The sequence below is a fragment of the Zeus faber genome (genome assembly GCF_960531495.2).
Source record: "Zeus faber genome assembly, chromosome: 9".
Classification (NCBI taxonomy): Eukaryota; Metazoa; Chordata; class Actinopteri; order Zeiformes; family Zeidae; genus Zeus; species Zeus faber.
In genome coordinates, this window is record NC_137197.1 from 15,291,860 (window position 1) to 15,318,334 (window position 26,475).

A 26,475-nucleotide genomic window follows, 5' to 3' on the forward strand; every position below is an offset into this window, starting at 1 on the left:
GTAGTAAGGTTCCAATGATCCACATATTCAAACCAAACATTTGCGTAGAGGGCTCTCACCTCAGTTCACCCTGTGGACTGAATAATTACAGCATGGCCTTGGATACAGCTGATGAATGTTGTTTAGTGCAGAACGATTCAATTCGGAGCTTTGAGTTCTTCGAGGACAAGACTCCAGTTTGGAGACGTGCTGCTTCCCAGTGAATTATTTTAACAACGGTAAAATGTTTGGGATAAAAACAGGATCAATTGCAGTCTATGTCGCGTTTTTTGCTGAACCCCAAAACTAAAGGTATGTTGTGAACTGTGAGATTTGCGTACGACTACGCCCGCAATATATTTTTATAATATGTATTTCCGAATTTGTTAAATATCAGAACAGGTTAAAGATTGTTTTACATCTTAAACTCGAAACGGAATACACATTGTGCTGGAGTACAGTAGTATCTCGTAAGTAGTGATACTATAGAGTGCTGAAAATTATTTGTCAATTTGTGTCAATATGACTTCTTAAACCCTCACGTAGGCTTCACGCTAATATCTTTGCTTGTGAGTGGAGACGTTTTCACATCCTCTGTGCGTGTTTGTGTGCACATGTTTGCGTGCGTGCATGGGTTTCGTGCTCTTGCATTTATACATTGCGTGTGTGTAATCTGCCTAAATCTCTGTGTCTAAAGGCCAGGACTAAGTGCGTGTCTCCACTCCCTCCCTGGAGTTGGCCTGACCTCACTCATCTGTTGAACCCTCCCCCACCGACTCCCCCGCCAGTACACTCTGACCAGTAGCTTCATGGGGTTTAGTGCTCCGTGCAAGCGGTTTACATTTTGGATAGAATGATCAGTCCTCAGGGGTTTTAAAGCATCCATCCTCCTGGCATTATTTGAAAAAAAAAAAAAGAAAAAAAAAGGAGTTCTAAATCCCAACATCATCACTCAGGTTTCTGCCTAAATACACAGCATTATCTTTACATTACCTTTAACTTTGCAGCTCATTTACATAATTCAGGATCTGCCAGGCTCCCCCCCGTGACTTCCCACGCGCATAATGTTTGTAACGTAAGACAAATCAAGTAAAACATTCTTGTTACTGTTCAAATGACTTCAGACAGTAAATTTTAATGGCTCGCATGTTCAACGTCACCAAAAAATCTAACAGTGTTTCATCATATTGAACAATACAGTCTATGAAGAACATTTTTTCAAACCAAACACACAGTATGTCAGGTCTCAAATCACAAGAGAAATGTTGTATTATACCGACTCAACAGAGTAAAAAACAGTGTCTTACAATATATAAACGTCTTAATATCAACAAAATTACTGGTTAATTGTTGTTATTTTATAAATGATTTTGATGTAAATTGACAATGTCAGCGTTTGTAGGTTGAGCAGGATAATATCCATAAGGAGCATTCAGATTTAGGTTCCTGTTTTCTCCACATATTGCCATACTGGGAAAGTCAGTTCACTTTCCTCCCTCTAAAAACACAGAATCAGTCGTATTCTTACATCCATGGCAACGTTAGCGTGTGTTCATGCCTTTTTCTGCAGCATTCTGCGGATAGAGCTGTTTTCTGCAGGATAGCGTAGACCCACACCCACACTGCACAGCAAGGGGTTGTGAGTAACTCAGCACATTGCAGCAGAGGCTGCTTGAGTATGCAGGATGTTTGGGTGTGCTGTGATGGAAGTGGGTCAAGGCTACCAGAGGACACAGCTCGCATGCGGACTGACTTCCCTTGCGCATAGACATCTTGCAAACCCCGCCACAGGGACTAAGTACAAACCCGGGGCGACTACATGCGGTCCTTTCATGTCCTTTTATGTCTGTGTGTGTGTGTGTGTGTGTGTGTGTGTGTGTGTGTGTGTGTGTATGTGTGCGTTCTTGCAAAAACAACCCAACATACATGCATACAATCTGAAGGCTCCGAAGTTCTATTCTGTCATCGGAGCGCTCTGAGCGGATCTAGGAGTGGCAGCAGAATATTAATGATGTGATTGAATACATTAGTGAGTCCCAGAAGAAAGTGCTGCATATCTGGCTTTAGGATAAGCCTCTTAAACGAGAGAAATGGAATAATGCCTCTAATTTCAGTGTTTTGCCCCAAATGATTGGTGACATGCTGGTGTATGGCTATGATTGTGTTGGTGTTTGCTTTGGCAAGCACTCCTCACATTAGTAAGAGAAAGGGTTGCACTCTCGTAATATTTTCCAAGAATTTAGTACTGCACATTGGTTATAGGGTTGTTACTGCACTGTATGTGTGAATGTGTGCGTTCCATTACTTCTGAGAATGGTATCGACAGTTGGGATGGCAGATCAATCGTTGCATGTTGCCATTTAAATATTGGAATAATATTGCAAAAATATTGGAATAATGATGATTTTAATTGAGGAGAGGGTTTTTTGGGGGCTGGAGGCAAATATTAAATGTGTACTCATTAAATATGCATGATTATTAGAATCAACTGAAAAACCAACATTAATTATAAAACACTAGAGGTCAACTTTAGCTATCGGTATCGCTTTTGTATGTTGAGTTAATTATTAGAATAACAGTATACTAATTTAAAAACCAAAACTTTTCTATTCCAATTTCTCAACCTCCACTCAATACAAACACCAATTTGGACATCTGAACAGGTGAAATATGGTTAATACTTGTATGTATTTTGCATACTGGGTTCTCATGGTAACTCTTGCTTGTAGCATAGACGGCAGCCTTAGTATGAAAGTAGAAAAGTAAGTAAGCAAAAGTAGATAAAGATCAGAGCAACACTGCTCTAAAATGATGTCGAAAATTGCCAAGAGGAACAGACAAAGAGAGACAAAAAAAACAACGGACACAGGGCAGTGGTGGGTTAACTCCTTCACAATAACAGTCATTCAAGGATAGACAAAGAAAGAAAAATAAGTAGTGGGAGATACAGAGATACTGGTGGGTGAGGAGTAGTGAGAGAGAAAATTTGGAAGGACTGAGAGCAAGACTAGGCATAAGACTAGGCAATGCAAAAAGAAAAAAAGCTGTATTTGCTGAGCAAAATCTGATGACGGGATATGGAAATGGTAAAAAAAAAAACAAAAAAAAAAAACAAGAGGTGGCAAAAGCAGGATGACTGTTAATCCAGAATTTCCAAGAATAAACAAAAGAGAAAGCTGAACAGATTTTGGACGTTATTAAAACCAGCTGCACTCCCTACGGCTCAGGAAGCAACCAATGATCGTAAAACAAAAGGTGATCTGTGTGTGTGTGTGTGTGTGTGTGTGTGTGTGTGTGTGTGTGTGTGTGTGTGTGTGTGTGCGTGCGTGCGTGCGTGCGTGCGTGTGTGTGTGTGTCCTTAAAGCCCTGATAGAATTAGCCGAACTTGCCTGCAGTGTGTTAGAGAAGAGAAAGCCTTGCCACATTGGTCCCCTGCTTGGGGCTCCCTGACTACACCGTTAACTGAGACTAATGACGCCACGACGGCTCTTTGAGCTGAAGCTAAAAAACAATCTGCCGACTTTTTACTGTCCAGGGGTAATCATTAAAACGGATGAATAATAGTTCCCAAAAACAAAAGGTAAAGTAAATCAAGATGAGGATGTTTAGCACCTTTTTTTTTTACAAAGCTTAAATCTACATGTAACATGCTTATTATTTTTTAAATAAAAATAATGAATTGGGTCAAATGTTAATGTGGGGGAGACATTTGGGGGAAACCTGAAGGAATGACGTATCATGCTGTAATTTGTTAAACCAAATGAAGCAAACAGGTTTATTTTCATTATTTTCATTATTTTCAAAATGACCTTGGTGGATGAACTACTTTCACTTCTAAAGGGAATTTTTCCTGCAGCCTAAAGATCTACGCATGCATAGAGGCCTACTGTGGCCGGGTGGCCACTTCTCAGGGCGGGATGGAGGAGGCAGACAGCGAGGACCGGTTCAATGCCGGTTGCCCTGTGTTTATTATGGGTGTCGGGCTCGTAAGCTTTCTTTAATAAGGCAATCTGAGGGGCACACTGGCCAAAACACTTAACGATAACAAGAATTAATCAGGGCGCTGGAGGGATGCCGGCTTCTTGGTTCTCCTGGGCACCTGCGCGGTTGTCGAGCCCCATATGCCGATCGCTCACTGCAAGGCAGACCAACATTAAGAAAACTTCCTGCTACCAAGTCGGACGAATCAGTTGGCGCTAATTCGGCTGATTCGGGAGAGACGTGCGGCCACGGGAAGGAAGCTGCGCTGCCATCTGCAGCCACGGCTTAACCACGCCCGTTGGTCCGCCACACCTACATTCATGATAAACATGTGGAATGGCATCACAGGCATGTTTATGTTTTCTATTTGTGAAGCATTATTGTTGGCAGATCTTGTTAAATAAAAATAAATCTAAATCTAAGATAAATATGAATCTTGTAATTTCAGTAATTGCAACTGGGAAATATCCAGACTTGGCCTAATTATCTTCATAGTTTGGCGCCAAAGGTGCCGCTTATTTGCGTACAGGTTCATGCATAAATTAAGTAACAGAGTACTTCAGTACTTGTTATTTATTTCAAAAGAGTAAAAGGGAAATCAGGTCATGATTAAAATCTTGCCACATTTTTTCTAGGACTGTACTGTAGTTAAATCAATTATTATTAAATTTGAGTTCTTTTGGTATTCACTAGCAAATCCTTTAGTCTAAAGTCTGATCCCAATCTTAACTACTGTCACATTTGGGCTGGTTTGGACAGTTCAGGTGTGTGTGGCCACAGATCAGTAAATGACGTGCCGATAGACACCTGAAGGGAAGCAGGCAGTGTCAGGAGGAAGTGCTACATTTCCTGAGACAGAAGGCAGTTCAGAGGAAGAGCAGTCACTGACTGGCCAAATGTGATGTGTGAAACACACACACGCAGGCTCGCAGGCACGCAGGCACGCACGCAGGCACGCACGCACGCACACACACATTGCCAAAAGAAATTAACAATCCCATCTGTCTTCAAAGGTGACATAAATACAATTGATGAATTGGGATCAATAAACCAATCCATCAGTTCTGCTCTGCCTTCAGAGAGCATCAGTTTATTGGAAAAGAAATCGTAGTCATCAATTATGATGGTGCCCAGACGGAGGACATTGGTCATTAGCAAAGCAACATAAAATATAAGTGCTGAACTCACGGTGCTCTGAACCAGTTTCTAGGCAAAGCAAAAAAACATAACCTTTAGGAGAGAATCTGAAAAGATAATTAGGGTATGGCTGGTTGATGTAGAAAAATTCACTACCGGGGTAATGGTGGGGAATTTTACACAATATTGATGTGTATCACAAAGTCGCATGTTAAAGAATTTAACTGAGTTTTTTTTTTCGATATTCTCTATGTATATCGGAACAAAAATGGATTTTCAAATTATACACTGCGCATGCCCTGTGTCTCCATTCTATGGCAATACAATACATCCACCCAGACACCGACACACACACATACTGCCCCCTTTCTGCACCCCTTGTTTTTTTTTTTCTCATCCTCCACAAAAGGCACCCCCAACCTTCTACGCCAACATTGGGATTCCAAGGCAATGATGTCATCCCTCTGGCAGGAAAAAAAAAGGAAGGCATTACCTCATTACCATAAGCCCCCCTCCCTAGCCCCTCCCTGTTCAGGTGGTTTCCAACACCACCAGGAAATCCCGCAGCCAATTGGGGTTGCCAGCTGCTCCGTGTCCTTCCCCGTTGCCCTGGCAAACACGAGCGCAGCCAAACCGGTGCCGACATTAAACCCCTCGAGTACCGTGCTGGGATCCTACCACTTCTGAACAACAAAAAATAAGACAATGGGGGTAAACGTAGGCGGTGTATTTTGTGATAATGTTGTCCAGTGCTTAATTGTTGTTGGAGTTTCCAACGCTAAAGGTTTGAGCGGCTGTATATAGGAATATGCAAGCCTGGAGCAAATAGTGCGCAGGGCGGCAGTTTCAATTGTCATTACTAAGCTTCCCCGCCTGAATAGCTTTTCAGAGCCCATATATTTTGTAGGACCCAGACACAAACACGGACAGAGACTGGGAGACAAAAAGGTCCATAGAGAGTCTATTCACCAATGGTGAACAGTGGTCCAGCATGATGAGTACACAAACCAATTTGGTCTTTGATATCTGGCTGCTCAAAATGGTATCTGCTTTCGTAAATACACAGAAGTGTAAGACATGTTTCATTTTTATTTATTTTTCTTTTGCCTTTTTTTGTGGATATAGCTTGTTATTATTCGTTTAAGTGTGTCCTTGTACTCGTAGTAATGATAGCTGATGTTGACCGCTTAAGTACTCATATTCACCTAATTCACCTAAGTCAAGGCTTGCTTTGTTATTTCCTGACATCAATGTGAAAAGAGCGGTATGTAATTTTCACAGGTAAAAAGATCAAGGTTAAATATAACCGAGAAACTGAAATAAAGAAAGGCAGAACACAAAGAATGGAAGGATGAATCCTCCTTCGATGGTGAAGTCTGGAGCCGTGCACTCTGATAAAGGAATTAAAAGGTCCATTTTGAGGTTGTGATGTACATATTTTTATGCAGTCAAAGGTTACAGCCTTGTGGCAGTTCTTAAACGAAAAATGTGCTTCAGAGAGATGCGGCGCTATGTGACACATTTCCAAAAATAATTCTTTACCACTGACAGACTTTTATCCAAGCCACAAGTTCAAACGTCTAAGAAAAGGAGACGATAGTCCTCTGCCAAATAATTAATTTAATACAGTTGATTTGCAAGGCTTCAGGTGTAAAATATATTTATAAGACCTAGCGCAGAAGTTGACAATCTTAAATTGCCTGTATCATGTGTTACTGTACGAGGCCTACTACTGTTGGAGGAACATCTGGAAGGAGATTCATTGCGATGCAGATATTTCCTAAAAATAACACCTCACCAAGATCAGCCAACCAAACCTTGGCATGGTTACGCCATGGTCAGGCTGCAGAACACATGACCCTTAGTGCACGCCGCTCTCGTCCGCTGTGCGGCTCAAAGTCATATGGTCAGATGACTCAACACTCCCACATGTCTATAGGCCATATTTCTCGTTTCCCACGATGCCGCTCACTCTATTTTACTGCGAGGTCCTGGCATGGTTGATGTAAACACGAGCCCCTTGAGCAGTGTTTCTCAAACCGGCTTCCCTCGGGGGTCATAGCATACATCTGGTAACAATTTCCGGATTTTCGCAATTTTGGTCTGTATCTACTGTGTACACGATGTATCGTGAATTCTAACCCAGTGGTTCTTATATCATGTGGCTCCAGCTGAATTCAAACAGCATTACATTCATACAGATAAACCCACACACAACAGTGATCTCCACTTCACCACACTTGCTTTTGCACTTTTAGCCCAAAGTGAGTGAATTTTATGCACAAGAGAAATGTGAAAAAGTATGCCCTTGAAAAGGAGTAATTTCATATAGGTTTAAAAAATGCTGTGGAGGTAAACATCCAAAATTAAACATTTATTAAAGATACGAATACGATACGATATGAAAATTAAAACATTTTATGATGTGAAAATATTTTCTGGTAGGAAAATAACCAGCAAAAACAAAGCCCACTTGTACAAGATAAACTGTTTAGGTGTCAGGACCCCAAATGCTCAAATAAAGTTCATGTTGGCTGGGTCAGCTCAGGCCTATTTATATTTGTTGGCACCCACCACATTCAGCGGGACACATGAAAAACTACCGCAGGATACAGAATGAGATGATGTGAGCATTGGATGCTGACATTCAAATTTGGTAAGTACATAACAAAACAAAAAAAAACCTCACACCTACACTATAGTCTGTACTATTTTGCCCTTAGACTGACCAACTGAAAATATAGTAGACGGCAACGCTGAAACCCTCAACCACTGAACAGCGATGCGTGCTGCACATTTCTAGTGAATGAATTTGGAGAAATGGGAACAAACATAACTTACCCCGCTGAATAGAACATTTGAAATTAAAATGTTCTGATATATATATACAAAGTTAAAATAACTGAGTTTGAAATAACAGGGATTTCCTGATGTACAGCTATATTAATAAATTAAAAACTAAATTTACAATGAAGAAAGGGAAGTGAAACTCCCGAGTCATATCCCTCAACCATTAGCATCCAAAAACAGAAACACATCATCCGCCTCAATGACTTTTGTCTTTTCATCTTTCAGCCATCAGAATATGCGCCTCAAACTATTTCTTTGAGACGCATGTGCTCCTCTTGTCAACATGTTGTTGAAAAACTGGTTCTACAGACTATACGCTCAGGGCCCCTCCATATCACCCGCATACGACCCGCTGATCCACTTACTTTCTGCGGCCGGTGCGTTTCTTGTACTGCTGGTCCTTTTGCCACATGTTCCCGCTGAGAGAGAGCGCCTTGTTGTAACACACAGGAAGCAGACTCATGCCAGCGACGGTGATGTTCAACCGACAGAGCCCTCTGGTCTCTGTGCCATGAATGTGGCCGCCTGTCTCTTCACTTTTCTACCCCCTCCCTTCCTCTTTTGAGTCCCACGCTGCAGCTGCGGAGCAGGGTCACCGGCTTCCATCAACTATTTCCTGTCCGCTAGACTCCCGCTCTGCGAACGGGCGCGACCCGTGGCATCGCAGGCTCGTCCCTTTCTCGTTCCATCTTTGGGCGGATTAGCCTTTTCAACTTTTTCTCAGTCTCTCACTTTGCACACTCAGCTATAATATACTGTGCTGAGGTGGTTCCGCATCCGTTGATCGTATTGTTATCACTGGCATTTCACATTCTTTCTGATGTGACACACTTGAACATTATATACACACCTTTCCTCCAGAAGAAAAACGAAGCAGAATTAAGAAATAAAGAAGAAATAAGAATTATTTGAGAAAGGTTCTGTGAATGAGGGCTGAGTTTAGTGGCCTTGACACTGAACTCAATGACTTGTCAGGGACTTCTCATGAAGCATATCTCATGAAGGCATTTAAACACTATGCTTAATATATTATTATATACTTTATTTGTCATATTTCCATCAATATTTGGCAGATTGCATGTTTTATTCCATTACACTACACGATGGTGACTACAAATTTGAAGTCATTGTACAGGTAGAAGTAACGTCTGTACAAGGAAAATATGTAATAGCACGGTGTGGAAAAGGAGTGGGGAAAAAGGTTGATTTAAACAGTCTGTTCTTTTAAAGCCTACATTTACGTTTGAGCCACTGACCCATTATTTCCTTCAAATCAATTGCCTTTCGAAGCACCAGTTAATACAATGATGTTTAGACACAACAGATGCAAAACACACAAATTTCTACAGTGCAATCCATTGTATGCAACATGTACAATAGGCTTTGAAAATTTACTCTGGTTCTTATTATCAGTTATCAAAAGTCATATTCAGACCGATTCAACAATTCATTTTTCAGATTTTATGTTGTGTATTTTCACTACCAAGTACACCAACGTCATTCGATAAAGAAATAATGGACAGCATTATCCTCCACAACTTTCAATATATTGAACCATCTTATTGGCCTGCAGCACCTGTTACTATGCAGAGAGAGGATGCAGACAGAAACCTGCTGACTCACTGGAGGTCCACAGTGGATCAGCATCTCAACCTTCTCCGTGCATAGAACCAGCCAGAAAAAAAAACGAACAAAAAAAAAAACACATCCAGATTGAGATCCGACGCAGTTGGTGGAAACATAACAGTACGCTTACATTTGCGCGGACAAAACTTTTGCTCATGCTGTGACGGAACACGGATCCTTTGAATGATTTTCGCCACGCTTTGGCTATTACGTTCAAAAATGAAAAAATATAAAAAGCCGCCATAGGAAAAGACAGGTGTTGAGAATAGAAGTCTTTTTTTTAATGACACTGTAGAGCTGCACTACACTGCAGATATGAGTCAGAAAGAATCGGGGACAGGAGGCATCAGAAATGTGACAAGAGGACAAATCTCATAAGCTATTTCACACGGAGACGGAGGAAGAGAACAAAGCTTTTGGTTATTATGCATGAAGTGTGAAGATGCAGTGAGACGACAAAAAAAAAATCCATTGCGGGTGTATTACCAGAAGGCATCCCATTTACATCAAGTATAATCTGTGAATGCATTGTAGTGGGGAGGCAGTGAGATTTCTGTAAGTTCTTACCAAACTGCAGACACAACAGAAAGATTGGAAGTCCTTTGGGGAAAGCTCGTGGGCAGTGACAGACAGGAGGAAACAGTTATATTAGGCACAAGACGCAACTGCAAAGAACTGCAGAGAGACTGCAGCGCAGATGCAGAGTGATGGGAGCAGCAGAATGAATCAGAGATAGAAAGGAGCTTTCTGACTTCCTCTATTCTTCTGCTAATTGATGAGTAACTGTGTTTTTGTAAATGTAACTAGAGTAATATACTGTATGGAAATGGAAAGGTCAAATGAAGGTCAAACTAGCAACCTACTAAATTACTGAAGAACTACCCGAAATATTTCACTATGTGTAGTGTTTATGGATGCCATGATGAGGAGATTTTCTCACCAGTTAATATACTCACGACAACACCGGTGTTACCGGACATTTAACAACCGGGGGGGATTTCCCTGTTACACAGTGCTGCATTTTTTGTTTTGGAGTAAAATAAATAAAAAATGTCAAATAAAACTGAGTAAAATGGAAATACATCTAAAATAAAAAAACACAATGTTCTCAATGTGTTATTGACGGGAATAGGCAAGAGCGGGTAATGCCTAACACTGCTAGATAAGTATCTTAAGCAATTTCAAGATGTCTGTTTAAATTTGGATAGTAGTGATCATCATGCTGTGCTTTATAATTTTATTTTACTGTCTATACATAGTGTAAGTAGACTTTAGTGTCAAAATACAGAATATAGTGTCATTCCTTAGATTCGGGATCACAGTGTGTGTCCAGACCTGACACATAATGTTGCCGCTTTACGGTGCACTGCGGTGTGGGTGAGATATGCACCTATCAGAGCTGTCAACAACCTTTATCTTTCATCACCTGGTGTCAGCAAATTATGTTCATGCCCTGTAGTATGTTTTGCATCCAATTCAGTTATTTTAGAACTGCTTTATAACTACTTGACAACTTAATTCAGGCTTTATAACTACTTTATATGGTGCACAATATAACTTATCTTATATTCCTTATGTTCAAATATTGCAATTACATTTTTCCTCAAAATTGTTCAACCATAGGTTACATTAACCAAATAATTGGTAACTGTAAGATCAATTAAAGGAAGATGGTTGACTGGCTTCCTACTGGTTAAGGGCAGCATGTGAGCTGTGGCAATAAATCAGCGTTTTGCTGTTCACCTGACAACTCTTTAACTGTACTACTGCCAACAGGAAGAGACAAAAGCAAGTGTCACATCTGACACACAACCGTCTTCTGAGGTAGGAGTTGTTAGCTGGCACTGGGTTGAATTAAAAAAACAAAATCGAAAGATATCAAAACCTACTGTGAAAAAACATGATATGGGTAAATAAAAAATACCAGCACCACCATCCTAAAATGTGTAAAGAAAGAAAAATGTTGATTCACATGTAAACAGACACACAGATACAGACACACAGACACACACACACACACACACACTCTGGAGCAGCCAGATGTGACTCCTTCTCTCAATCCCAGGCCATCTGTACCCATCCGGAAGTCAAACACACACGCACGCACGCACGCACGCACGCACGCACGCACGCACGCACGCACGCACGCACGCACGCACACACACACACACACACACAATTTACTGTGCACCAGATACCCTCCTCATATTTCTTATTCAGAGCTCCAGCCAACTTGGAAACACTAATGGCCCAGGCGGAGCAGCAGAGCCCTTCTGCCAACAGGAAGTTGTAGGGCTTTGCAGCATGACGCAGGATGTCGGAAATAATATATTTCCATGTTCAGAATTAGTGACATTATTGTGGAAAACCCATTCTCTACTCGAGGAGGAAAAGGTATGGGGTCAATACTAAGAGCAGGATCATTTTCATTGGAGCTCACAATGAGCTCACAGTGTGAATAGAGGAAATGCCAAACAAACATTCATTCGAAGCAGGAAAAATGCCTCGAGATTGTCTGATCTCCATCTTGCACTCTCTGAAATCATGTTTATCTACAATGGAACGGGACGGGGGCACTAACATAAGATCATCATCACAGAAATAACTGGAACAGTATGCCAACTGCCAAACTGACCCATTTTCACAGAAAATATTTCTCCGACATTATTGTAATTACACTAAGAGGAATTACTCATTCAACTGTGTTGTTTCTGGCCTAGTGCTAGAGCTACTCTAAATAATAATGCATGTATTCCTATTCTTATTAAGCTATTCACTAGAAAACATGGCCAAAGATTTTCATACTGCATTCAAGATTCAAGAGGTTTATTTGTCACATACATATAAATACTTCCATACATATGCAGTGAAATGTCAATGCAACACACCCGGTGATTATGCACAAAAAGTTCTAGACTGAATACAATAGCTACCTAATTTCTACTGACTAACTGACTGAAACTAACGGTTTCCGAAAACATAATGCAGTAAGTGAATAGAATAATATAGAATAAAATAAAATTAAATAAAATGAAATAACTCAAGAAAGTAAGACAGAGTGGGGGTACAAAATACAAACAAAGGGAATAGACTTATGTATATGGCAAAAGTCAATACTTTTTCACAGGGCATGTTTTTTTTTCACCACAACACATGCGACGGAAGAAGCCTTGAATTGCATTAAGATGTTCTGAAAGAATCAATGTCCATTAGCCTTTCAACTCACTGCTGCGGATCAATGTCCCTTCATATGTGCTCATGATGCCTGATGCCCCCAAAAGAGGAGGTGACACCCTCCGACAACATATCTATCATGCCTGTCATCTGTCATGCCCGTCAGAAGGACAGAAGAAAGAGCATGACTGGAATATTTACAACCTGGACTATAGCAATGGAAAACATTATGATCTTCAGTGACAGATTGAACAAATTGACTTGGATGGTTGAATGGTACATTGGAAATTAGGGAGGGGTGGGGGTTCTGTCTCTCTTTAACCAAGGTATAATCACAGCAAAAGCCATTTGTAAGATAATTGTCAGAGCATTATATTCTGACGTATTCTGGTAGGAATCACATCAATAAGCTAAGCGTATATTTGATTTCAGTGTGTCAGACCAAGGAGGTGTGAAGATGTTGACGTTGCAGCAGCTGGCAATCACATTTGTTTTTAAATGCAAATTTAAATTGCGCAAAAGCGACCGCTAGAGCAGTAGTATGATACTTGTACGGTATAGACCAAATTGCATTAATGGCATTCAATACACAATTTTGGCACCTCAGTAGTTTCATCCTTCTCAGTGAGCCGAAAATAAAACCAAAAGGTTCAGTCTCGCATCGCGTGAAGGTCAAGGCATCGGGTCAGCACGAGTATCTAAATATTTTAGAACGATGTTCAGCCGTAGAGGCAGCAACCGTTCAGCTGGAGCTAAACTAAACTAAACTTTTTCCAAAGTGATCCATTTCTGTTGTGCATTTGTGTGTATATCATATCCCCTTAAAATAACCACAGATCTGCAATTTAATCTGAGCCTAACCAAGCCACTCTTTGTGAGCCTCACCCAAAGCCAAGGCAATTACCTACGACAAGGTTGCGTTACCGCTGAGGTCTAACCAGCTCGGACACTATTCAGGCAGTGAAAGGAGCCTCAGCGGCTGCTTCTTTCCCTTATTGGCTTCCCAGAAAAGTGATCAACAAACACAAAGACACTGCAACAGCTCAACAGAGCCAGTCAGAAAACACATAAGATAAGTAATCAATAAGCAGAGAATACGCAATTCACGGAAAAATAAACCGTTATGGTCCACGCAAAAGCTTATTCTGCCGTCCTGCTACAGTCCACGTTCAACTCAACAACAATGCTTGACAGAGAGCGATAAGAATAGACAGGTTCGCAAAGCAGTTTCACATGACGCCAGAAAAATGATTTGACATTAACAAAGAAAGGCATAAAATCAGACAGGAAAGTGCATGCCATGGCAAACTACAACAAGATAAGCAAGACAAGAGAACCAATAGCTGGCTGAGTATAAATTTCAAATTTTAGCAAACCCAAGCAGGGACATTATGCATTGCTCTCGAGGGACGTTTTAGGTAAACCAGTCAACCCAAGGCATAGCGCATACAGCTTCCCAGATAGCATTAATAAATTAACCAAAGGCATTAGATATTGGATGTAGGAGAAAGAGGGTGGTAATGCAACAGGAAAAACACGCCCACGTTTAAGGATTCGGTGTGCTTTAAAGGAGAACTTTCCTTTCATTTTGAAATGTGTTTCACGGTTCAGGGATGAGGATGATGGATATTCAGTGGTCGACACTGACCTGAAGCAGATGGTGTGCCAGTCAGTGTTGAGGGCCTGGAGGTACTGATCATCGTAGATCCTCTGTTTGCATCCTGCACAAACGGGCAAACTTCCGCCGGCTATAAGAAACAAAACAAAGACCTGATATGACCAGATATCTGTTCATATGTGAGTGTGATTGTGGGACAATAATCTCCATCTTGCTTCTTAGAATGCAAAACGATTTGATTAAACGTAATAGAAAATGTAACTCTATGTCCGTATATCTCTCTGTCTAAAATGTGTCTAAAACTGTCAGCCCGTCCTCCCCTGAAATGTTATTGCTCCAGCCACTAACACACAACAAGCGGCATTTAGGGTTGGCCAAATTAGTCAAAGTGCATTGACAGAAACAAGACGGCTAAAAATAGCAGTTAAATTACACTCATTAGGGAAATAACACCATTCCATGTTGAGGCAAATGATGCTTATCTGCGATTGCTGAAAAACAGTCAGAGTTTAGAAAACAAATCATCGAACGATGAGTTATATCATAAACCTTTTTATACAGCCGATGTACTTGTATATAGCCTCATGCCGGGAGGATTTTGAGTGTTTATGTGCCTGTGTGTGTTATCCAAAGAACAAATTTGCTTTAATTTAAAATATGTTCTTTGGAAACTGGTTGAAGTCCAACAAACAAACAGCCTTGTACAAAAAAAATAGAATTACTGTACTATTTATTTGCATATTTGCATGGTAACCAGGGTTAAAATGTGGATATTCAATGCACTGTTTGGTGCAACTAACCAACTAACCACTGTTGGTGGTTTAATAAACAAAATTAGGCATAGCTGACATATCTTCCCCAATTCGGATACAATTTTGATTGTAAGAGTTACAAAACCTTGGTTACCTCCCAGATGCACTATAAGGTACTGCATTATTTAGAGGGCTCTTGCTTGCCTTCCCTACAGTCTAGTGGGAGCTTTCCAATATAGATAAAATAGTACATCACAATTTTCAAAGAACAGTAAAGTTGGCTTGCAAAAAAAAAAACACAGAGGGACAAAAGCAGCAGTTAATTAGCCAAACAGCCAATGGTACTGATTTTTAGTAGCATTTCTGCACATGAAGCATAGTTTAAAAGGCACTGAAATGGTAGGATGAAGGGCTGTACCCGACTCCCAATTTTGTCAATACAATCGGATTCAGCTGTTCAATGCGACTAGCCGGCGCGGGGGGTGCAGGGCTGGCTCTTCTTATAGGCGAGAGAGGTGGTCCCCTAGGGCGCGAGGGTGGGGGGCGTGGGGAGGGAGCGATCGGGGCGCATTTTGCGTACCTGTCACCCTCCCCAAAGCTGCGCGCTCCAGCAATGGGGCGCGCCAAAACAGTGTGCTTTTATTTGTAGGATATTTTATTTTTAGTTTAAGTCTGCTTATGGAACAAAACAAGTGCGTATGGAACAGCAATGGAACGAAACCGCAACGTAACGGGGACACCTTCTACGTGACTCTCACCCCGATCACCCCCTCGGCGAGCGCGGGGTGGACGGAGAGCCGCGTTCGAAGGCGTGAACGATTCACACATATAAAAATATATTTGTGGTTCCCCTTATTTATAATTCCTCATTGAAATGTTATCCCTGTGCATTTTATAAGCTCCTGTCTGTTGTATCCTGTTATTGTAATGCACACTGACCGAAAAGAAAAAAAAACAAACGACTGCTCGACTTGACAGAATCTCAGTGGACTGACGGGTTTCCGACTGACGATTCGACTCGTCGACTTTCAGGTGGCAGCCCTAGTAGGATGTGTGCATCATGGAAAAGAAAAGGTTTAATTTATTCTGAAATAGAAATATAGGATAAAAGTACTCACAGCACTAAAACATTTTGAAGGGGTATTGGAGGGCTAGTTGCTATGCAACTCCAACTGAGAGAAATAGAATTTGGGTGACGTCTCACAAAATAGATGCATAATGAGTCACAAAACAAAATCCTAATGTTTTACAAATGAAATGCCAGGACAGAAAAGATATATAAAAAATGTACCTGTTAAAAAGAAATACAATACCACACATTTTTCCAGATGCAGAATTCCTCTGAAACGTTGCGTAAAAACCTAAAGATTTTTTAATTTTTAAAGCTTAAAGGTTTGCCCCATTGGACTGCATTAAGCACGGTGAGAGGTGGTAGGTTTCTCAATGTGCTTAATGAAGTTATAAGGGATGGGAAACAACATTTTAATAAAGCCTGGGTTGAGGTCTGAGATATAATCCTGAAATTGATTTTTGAAAATTGTCCACGGTTTCTTTAACTACCTCACTACCAAAATGCCTGAGAGAGCAGTCTTTCTTGCTGAATGAGAATTATTGATTGTATTGGCCAGAATTAGGTCTGGTTCCTCTAATTATGCCTCTACCCCCACTACACACACACCACACACACACACACACACACACACACACACACACACACACACACACAAAGTTGATAAGTCATAATAGTAATATAGTAATTATATTAATCATTTATTAAATTGTAATAGTTATAATAATAACCATAAAAATAACACTAATAATAATAATATTATTAATAATAATAATAATAATAATAATAATAATAATAATAATAATATGTGATTAAATCAAGAATATGGTATCTAATATATATGGTATTTCCTTTTTGTCCCTTTCTCTCTTCAAACCAGCCATACCTTGAGAATTTATGAACAGATTTCAGATACTACAAATACTACGATGCATTAAGTAAGTAATTAGACCCTTTCCAGTCGGCTGAGCCCTATCCATAGTAAGTGTTTATCTTACAGTATATTGAACTCACTTACTGCAGGTGTGTATATACATGTCCACACTGTATGGGTTCCTTTTAAAGAGGACCTACATGTATTATACTGCTTCTCAACAAGTTAATATAGGTCTCTGAGGTCCCTGAAAAATGTCTTTGCATGTTTTTTTTGCCGAAAATACCACTCAGATTATGCATTCTAGCCATTCTAACATGCCTCGATCACCCGTTCCCGACATGCTGTTTCAATGTGTGCCGCTTAAAATCTTAATGAGCTGCCAGCGTCCTAGTTCTGTGAGCAAATGGGATTGGAGCATGAGTAGGGTTCTGTTGCATAAACGTTCACTTATTTCAACCTATCAGTCCATCAAAATCTGTTTCTGAACAAATTTGAGAAATAAGCGATTCAGTTGCTGAATCTTCATTCATATTAGATCTACATGGCCTAATTTAAAAGTTTGTCCCGACTTGGGCTCTATCTGTTTCATTCAATTAAGAAACGTTGGAAAATAAGATCAAATGAATACATTTACAATAAAAACACACGTTTTTATTGGTTTTGTTTAGAGAAACGCTCAGCCGATCGCGGGGCATGGCCCTTGTCTGCAGTTTTGTTGACAGTTGGTATTAATTCTGCTTTCTTTTAAAAGATTTGTGCTGGTCTGTGCGGCCAACAGAGCAGTTGCCACGCTTACTGTAGGGGGGTCGGGCGGCGCTCGGTAGCCTTGGGTGGAGGTAGATGGGGAGCGGTTTTCATTCTAATGAGTCTCCAAGTGATGTAGGAAGGAGACTGAATCACACGTTTTCTGAAATAGAGGCCCCACAAAAAAAAACAACCAACTGTCTGGGTTGTCTTATTTCACAGTGTGTGTGTTAGTAGGCCCATCAGAGAACAAATGTTTGTGCACTTTAAAAGTGGGCTTCATTTACAAAGTATTTGACAAAATCAAATATCAAAAATATTTTCTGACGAATACATCGCTATCGATAATTTGACAATATTTGGGGATGACAACGCTACTGTATATATCACACGATATACACACCCAAAGAAACAAAAGTACGTGCATATGTCAAGAGGCATTGTTAGGACAGCTAGAACGTTTCGTGAAGTTGAGAAAATGGCATTACTTTAAAAAGTACTATTTTATACACGACTTTACTGCAACGCAGCCTTGGAGAAATCATTTCAAGGTGTTGTGGTATAGCGATAACCGACGATATCTGGTCTCATACCGCGATATTGATGCGTCGACACATCGCCCGGTCCTTAAATCACCTTATAACGGAATCGCATCAACGCGGAGGGGAAGGGAGGGGGAAAATGGACAAAAAAAAACCCCCAAAAAAAACCCCGACGATGGTGAAGTATTCAGACGTTGCTATTGCGGGGTACGAGCGGCACCGCGGCCCGAAGGAAACACCCGCCCCGGCTCTCACCTTCCTCCTCTCCCATGCGTTCGTCCTTCCAGGTGCAGCACAGCAGCATCAACCTCATCCACTCTGCGACCCGGAGCTCCGCGGGAGGGAGAGACACGGCCGCCTCGGCGGGGTGGGGTTGGGGCTGGGGCTGGGGGTGGGAGGTTCAGGTGAGCGTCTTCCGCCGCAGCCTCGCTGCTCCGCCGGCTGCCTGGTTCGGACCGGTCCCTGACTCCCCGTCCGCAGCTTCCTGCCGCTACTCTGCCAAGGAGCTCGGGTGGGTGCGCGGGGCTGGAGTGGGAGAGGATGGGCCGGGCGGGCCAATAAGAGCTACTGCTGGAGGCAGCGGCGGATAGAGGCTGGACAACAAACAACTATACCGGTGAGGGCACTGGACTTCAGTATCATACAGAATCATACAGTATATGAGAATAAAATGTTGAATACTTTAAGGTTGTCTTGAATTGCACTTTAACCCTTTTTCTGTTATTATTATTATTATTATTATTATTATTATTATTATTGTAGTGTATATTTATTTGTTTTCTTTTTAAAATGTACATGTATATATCTTTATATAGATTTATGTATAGGGCCATTTTTTCCAAATATTTATATTTTCCAATTTTATTTTATTTATGTGTGTGTGTGTGTGTGTGTGTGTGTGTGTGTGTGTGTGTGTGTGTGTGTGTGTGTGTGTGTGTGTGTGTGTGTGTGTGTGTGTGGTAACAGCCCCCACTTTCTAGTCGGGTTTGAGTCCAGTGAACGATTTAAGTGTCCGTTCGAGTCGTGCCTTGTGTAAGTGTGTTGACCTGTTGGAAATTATACTTCAGTGCCTTTATCTGTTTTTAGCTTTTAATTTCTATACTTTTGTTGTTCTTTGCCTTTATATCTTTTATGCATTATGTCCAGCACTTTGAATTTCGCTTGTGTATGAAATGTGCTACACCAATAAATGTCACCGTCAATCTGACCCTGCTTGTTCCATTCCAAAGTCGGATCTACCGTTTAAAGAAAAAACAAGAAACAAAAAAACATGTTCTTTAAAACATTTTATTTTGTAATCTAATGAAGCAAATAAAATGCCAGGATTTCTGGGAACAGGTCAAAAGTGTGTCGTGGAAATATAAAAAGTGCAAAATCACGCTGCTTCTCCTTTTGGAAACCTTTAAATTAAGATGAATACATAATATCCCACGGCACAGAAGACAAGGTTTGACCCAGAAAGGCTCAAAGACAGTTCTTATAAAGCACCGAATACTGGAATTTTAAGCGGGCTAAAATCCAAATAGTTCAAAAACACAGTACACAGAGAGAAAGATGCGGGGTCTCCCATTCAGAGAGCGCATTGGTCAGTATGTGTGGGCAAAGTCTTCCTTTAAAGCAACTCATGTACATAAAGAGCGAAGGAAGCTCATTTCCCACAGAGACAGGGGGATAAACACAAAAAACCCACCCACATACACAAAGCTCTTACTCAGTATTAGAATTCTCTTTAGCGGATAAATGCAAAAGCAATGGTTAAACTAAACATTTTTTTCATCATTTCTTGTCCACACATTACTGGCGACAATAAAAAAAAAAAAATAAGCCAAACAAAGATTGATGCAAACAGAACCTTGAATAATGTAACATAGAATAAATGTAAATAACTACTGAAAAGCCTAAAATAGATGAGACTACACATGAGGCTGCAGCATATGGCTGACTCCAGGGAACATGACACATAATTAATAAGTCAACATCCTGCAATCCATACATGCACAATGTCCATCCCAGAGCAGTGTCTTAATCATTGTATGGTTTTTGTTATTTCCTTCACTTCTGATATCCTCAAAAAGTGTAATATTGCCATTCCAAAGTATTTTGGCAAAACAAAACAGACCCAGTTACACATCAAACCCCTTCAGATTGTCATCAACACACTATACTTCAGAGAAAAAAACTGCCCTTCATACATTACCCTTCTGGCAACATTAGAAATAAATTCTTGAGGAAGATTTAAACTGCATGGCACCTTGAATTGGCAAACGCACGGAGAACAGATGGGTTGGCCCTGAACCACCTGCTATACTTGCTGATTTTAACCTACACAGGCCTAGAACAAAAAAAAAAAAAAAAGAAGAAGAAAAAAAAAAGGAAGATCCAGACCAGAAGCCAATCTAGGAATGGTCAGGACGCATGAGCGCTTGGAAAAGGCCTCCGACAGCTCAACCCCATAAACATCCGAGAAATGTTAAGACTCCCCCCGAGCTTAGAGATGCTACGCACAGTGGGGCGGCGTGTGCAGAAGAGGTAAGGACCCTAACGCAACTGACAGTGCACCTCCCTGCCTAAGCAGACCACCATCACTTGGCAACTTTGCTAAATCTAGCCTTCATTCGCACAACAGTAGGGCCATATGCCAGAGAATGCGCACACACACGCACACACACACACACACACACACACACACACACACGCACAGACACACACATCAAAAATAATCACTCATACAGAAACACAAAAACACACACAAGTAATATTTCACGTTGGCTGATGAGAGGGAAGGGAGGGTTGTCTGGAAAAGGCTCACTTATCTGACCCTATCAACAATTAAAGTCATTATCAAATTAAACTACTCACATCAAAACATGAACAAAATTCTGAGTCGGTGGGTTTGGTTTTTTTCAGACCAGACTTGGAACAAACATAGTCACGTGCTGTCTATTAATCGGGGATGTGTCGCATTTAAAATGTACATTCTAGATCATGCAGTAGCACCATGGTTTCTTGAGGTCACGCTGTATCTCAAGAGATTCTCTACTTCCTCCTCCCGCAGTATTTCCCCAGGCACCCGGCGGCCCCACCTGAAACACCACAGAGTTCATATTTAGTGACGGAGAAATGAATGTGATCGTGTTCACCAAAGAGCTTGTTATTGTTTACCTTAATCACTGTATTATAGTTTCAGTCAACCTGCTTACTTTGTTAGTAACCTGCTATTAACGCTATGAAGGCTTGTTTATTTCTTTGGCTGATTCTCTGCCTCCACCACCCCCAGTTTATTTATTGTTATTGATAATAATGATAATAATAATCACAATCATAACAATAATAGATGAAGAATGAAATAAAGAATATAATGACAAATATGATAATATTAATAATAATAAACCAGCCCAAATCGTACATCAGACCTATTCAGCTGGCAGCCTTCAGCTCTCATCCTTGACCTTTTTGTTGGTTTAAAACTAAAATTGACTCCGATGTCTTTCAATAATAAACAGAGAAATGTTCTCCCTGTTCTCCCACCCATTGCTTTCCTAACCAATCACAATTTGCTCATTGACGTTTTGCCAAACTACTGTACATCAAATGTATTTCTGCCTTGAGCCACTCCGTGAACAGAACGGTAAGGTAGGAACGTAGTGCAGACATTTTTGAGATGCTGCCGTGTCAGAAGCCTCCCACCTCTGTAGGCTCCTCCTCCTTGACCCCCGAGGAATCCCTGCAGCGGACCGTACTTCGCTGCTTTGGCTGCAAAACAAGGAGAGAGAAGACGGCACGCACTGACACACAGCTTTTCCATGGAAGGATTCATCGACAGTCTGGTGAAATTAAATGCAATGTATTTGTACTGTTGTATTGCTGGTAAATGTCAAAGTGTAAAAAGAAAGGGGTTAGGTTCTTTTTGTGTGGTTTTGGGAATACACTTACCTGATGGTGAAATGCTCTCTTTTTAATATTAAAAGCTAATTACTTTGATTTCAAGATTTTAGAATTGTAAACAGAATGGGCTCTGATCAATTAAAAAACATCTCTCTTGTCATTGTCATCATGCGATGTGCTCTCAAAACATATGGATCTCGTAAAAAACACGTTTTATTTTCTCCAGATTATTTTGCAAATGGATATTAAAATTGATAACTAAAGAAAAAACCCCAGGTCATGTGACTTTGAAGCTATATCTTCAGGCAGAAATCTAAGGCTTGTATATTGTATGTAGCTGTAGTTACCTAAGAAACAAGCTGCGTTTCACTCAAAATAATCCCACCAGGAATTATCCTTTACATTCCCCGGGACAAATGCAGATTATCAGGGACTGGCCGTACGGTGCCGTGCGCAGCTCCCCGACCCCGCCCGGTTCTAATTGCACTCAAGTAATCGGATTCTGAGAGGAAGAACGGCAATGAGTAGAGGTCTGCGGAGGACATTCACTGAAGACGTTCCTTTTCCCCCCTTGCTACTTTTGCGCCAAGTTTGGACGGGTTTACCAGTTTGAGATGAGCGAGGACCTTCTGTTATGTACCTTGTTGAGGAGTCAGCGGCGCTGGTACATATCCACCTAAAAAAAAAAAAAATAACAGACACGTTGTCAAAAACATGGAGGAGCACCTAAAGAGATGTGGAAAGAGACAACAATAAAACGAGGCGTCACAAAAGCCGATTCTCAATGCGTTATTCTTCTATTTGCTGGCCAGGAGAAGGAAAATGTTAACGTCAGATCAGATATGGAAGGGAGCATTTTATTGTCCGTTTTTTGTTTTTTTTTTGCCAGTGCATAGTTGAATGATCCTGAAATGTTTTGAGTTTTATATTTAAATGACCAGACATCACAAAGACAATAGGCTCATCTCATAGTTAGAGTGTGGCCAAACGTGACGCCGTTCGCAGGATTTTCCGTTTTCGCATCAAAGACATCTCATCTTAACATTTGAGACCGATTTTAAACCTCAATGGTATTCTTAAAGATACTTATTTGAGAAACAAAAGACAGCCTGTCTTCCGTATTGATGTTCTTTACTCGCTGTGCTGTCATATGCCCGCCAATTAACCTCTCGGTAAATTAGGTAAATGAGGAGAGAAATGCAGATCGTGGTCATTAAAACACAATTGAATTCCCAAGTGTGAAGCCGGCCTCAGCTGTGTTGTTATCATGTTGACTGTCAGCGGTAGGAAATAAAATAGCTAAATATTTGTGTTAAAAGTAAAAAGGCCTGAATTAGCATTGATTTGATCGCTACTGTCCGATACGTGTAAGTTGACCAAAGGACTGGACTCATGAATATATTTTATTCAATATATTGTTGTAATTCAGGACCTTTGAAATGGCTGTAAATAGCAGCAACAGAAGTTTTTTTTTTCCAAATAATAACATATTGTCAGCGCTTAAGAGGAAGCAATGCCGTCCGTCAGTCCGCCCCTCCGTCAAACTGTTTGTCTGCAGTTGGGCATTAATCCACCTCCTGATCCCAAAACAGGGACAAACAGTGAAAGAACCATCTGGGATCTAAACCCCGACCGTAGTGGGTGGAGATTCTGATGCCGGGTGAGCTGCCAGACCACACGTTTTGGGCTCTGCTCACAGAATTGAAGGCCATGCTGGTGTTGCTTCCCACGGCAGTCAGCAAACACAATTTACATCACTCCAGATCATTTATTAAAGCAATGGCACTTCCGCCTTTTCGATTGGAATTAATTTATCTAAAAATGTGAGCCAACATCAGGAAAATGGTCAGGGGTAATGCAAAGTGCATTGTGGGTAAAACTAGGTTGACACTAGTATGGTCCTTTAAAAATTACATTACATAAAATCTGCTGCACAAGGCACTGCGATTCAAATAAATTCTCGAATGTTGTTATTTTTTCATCATTCACTTTTTAAATTGAGATATTCAAGACTGAGTGGTAACATTTACATAAATGTTCATGGTTCCTCCTTTTTTTTCCTTGGCCACACACCCTTGTGCCTTATAGCTTATAGCTTATCCCCCTCACCTCCATATGATGAATGTTCCGCCCTGCCTCCTCTTTGAACCCTGCCGGTGATTTATAGCGACAGACCGTCCTCAGAGGTCACCATACAGATGTGCCTTTCAACACTGGCTGAAGGCCACGGAGCCTTGAGTTGCTGGCTTCCTTATGCTACATATCTGTCTGCACTGTCTGGATGCGGTAAAACCATAGGCTCCCCAGATACCAAAAATTCTCCAACTTCCACATTTCCGTCATACAAACTCATGCAAACACCAAATCACGCGCCGGAACACATTACCTGGGTAAGCCGGCTGTGGGTATCCTCCTCCATAACCAGGAACCACACCTGCAAAGTCAATGTTGTTGTGAATGGAGTCACAACAACCAATTTTATTTAAACCAAATTGTTGCCATGCAGGCTCTGATTTATGGGATATGTGGGGTGGCCTTCATTCATTGCTTCTGGAGGAAATGTATGCCATCCATGGTACCGTTTCTGTCAGACCTTAAGATTGGTCCTATGTCGGGGAATATCTATCTAGCTCATAGTGAGAGGGATTATGGTTTTGGGGCCGCCCCGGCCGGCATAGCACAGTGGGGTTGAGAGAGCCAGCGAAGAACTGTAGGCTGCCGCCGGGTGATAACGCTCCCTCACCGATAGGAGAAGCTGCGCCGCGAGTGAAATTCCCCGGCCCACGGCGCGATCCGGCCAAGTGGACGCCGCACGACTCCACCCATAATTTCACGTTTCAATTATTCCAAGAAATATCTTTAATCAGTTATGAGGAATTATATAGGGGAGCAGAGGAGCGAAGCCCGAAGCGCAATTCAACAATAGCACAGATGAGATTCGGGGAGGTGTCTACCTGGTCGATATCCGCCTCCCGCTCCAAGATTGCCATAGCCTATTGGGATTAAAAGTCAGTAAAACAGTTGTAGATTGTCCGATGGAATTTTTTATTAGTTGTACGATCATCTGCATGCCCCCCTCCCCTACTGTTTTACCGAACCAACTTTGTTAGTGCTCAACACAGGGTGCACAGAGAGCCCTAAGGGGACGCAGAGCCCTGGATTCATACGATGGCATTGTGGGAACAGCACACTAATTTTTCCCTTTGGCTCCGTGGGGCAGGGCTCTCCGGGGGATTACGTTATCTCTAAACAGGCGTGCTTTGATGTCGAACTTGCTATTACATATTCAGGCGCTGGAAGTGGTTGCTCCCTACAGGGACTCGTGTACCACAGACTCTTGCCAAAGTCAAGTCCAACAAGGGGTCGCTGTGATAGAAGGCAACACTATCTGATTCCGGCTGATTATTTCTGCCTCTCACATGCAGTTATTATATTTAGAATTATAAAAAAAAACAATATCTGTTTGCTGTAGCATGGCTTATATTAATGTATCATATCAGTAATGTGAGTCTCTGCAGCTCCTTTCTAGGATTTCCAATAGCTGTAAAAAAAAAAAAAAAAATGATGTAACCCTCTGAACCCTCTACTGTGATATTTGAAACTTGAACAAGCTATTTCATCGGGATCTCTGTTATAATAAAAGGAACATGTTTCCATAATAACACTCTAGTATAATTAAATTAGCTAAAACATACATTAAAGTAGAAGAAAGGAAGAATCAAAAGGGCGCGGTTATCTTTCTAGAAGACGTCAATACTATCGCTGCAGCCGACCCTGTTATACATTATATACAGAACGTTATGTTGCGATACGTAACTCTATTCCCTTCTATTTTGTACCCCCACTTTGTATTACCTTTTTGAGTCTTATTTAATTTTTATAAAATTTTATTTATATTATTCTATTCACTAACTGCATTACATTTTAGGAATCAGTTAGTTTCAGTTAGTTCGCTACGTAGGAATTAGGTTAGCTATGATGTTTCGGTTGAGTAACTATTGTGCATAATCTCCGGGTGCTCTGCAAAAGACATTTCACTGCATATATGCATGAACCTATGTATGTGTACTGTATGTGACGAATAACCCTCCTGAATCTTGAATCTGTTGAAGTACCTGGTTTGGGCGCTTTAGCTCCTGCCCCAGCAACACCCTGTCCAACTCCAGCAGGATAATTAAATCCGCCTGGAAACAGAACACAGAAGTATCGCTCACAAATGCAGAAAGGGAAACATAATCTAC

The 26,475-nt window shown here is 41.1% G+C and overlaps 2 protein-coding genes across 2 annotated transcripts in view; both read right to left on the bottom strand.

Annotated features, from left to right (window-relative positions):
• limk1a (LIM domain kinase 1a) overlaps nucleotides 1–18,662 on the bottom strand; it is a gene marked incomplete at its 5' end in the record, with an annotated part of 40,379 nt that extends 21,717 nt beyond the window's left edge. Inside the window, 2 exons of the mRNA XM_080006325.1 lie at nucleotides 14,396–14,495; nucleotides 18,605–18,662. Coding sequence (XP_079862451.1) covers nucleotides 14,396–14,495; nucleotides 18,605–18,662 — 158 coding nt within the window. The remainder of the gene's footprint in view (nucleotides 1–14,395; nucleotides 14,496–18,604) is intronic.
• A 956-nt stretch (nucleotides 18,663–19,618) lies between these two features.
• elna (elastin a) overlaps nucleotides 19,619–26,475 on the bottom strand; it is a 49,361-nt gene continuing 42,504 nt past the window's right edge. Inside the window, exons 45-50 of the mRNA XM_080006623.1 lie at nucleotides 26,350–26,418; nucleotides 25,189–25,227; nucleotides 24,621–24,668; nucleotides 22,875–22,910; nucleotides 22,037–22,102; nucleotides 19,619–21,432 (exon numbers count right to left, since the gene is read on the bottom strand). Coding sequence (XP_079862749.1) covers nucleotides 21,386–21,432; nucleotides 22,037–22,102; nucleotides 22,875–22,910; nucleotides 24,621–24,668; nucleotides 25,189–25,227; nucleotides 26,350–26,418 — 305 coding nt within the window. The 3' untranslated portion in view covers nucleotides 19,619–21,385. The remainder of the gene's footprint in view (nucleotides 21,433–22,036; nucleotides 22,103–22,874; nucleotides 22,911–24,620; nucleotides 24,669–25,188; nucleotides 25,228–26,349; nucleotides 26,419–26,475) is intronic.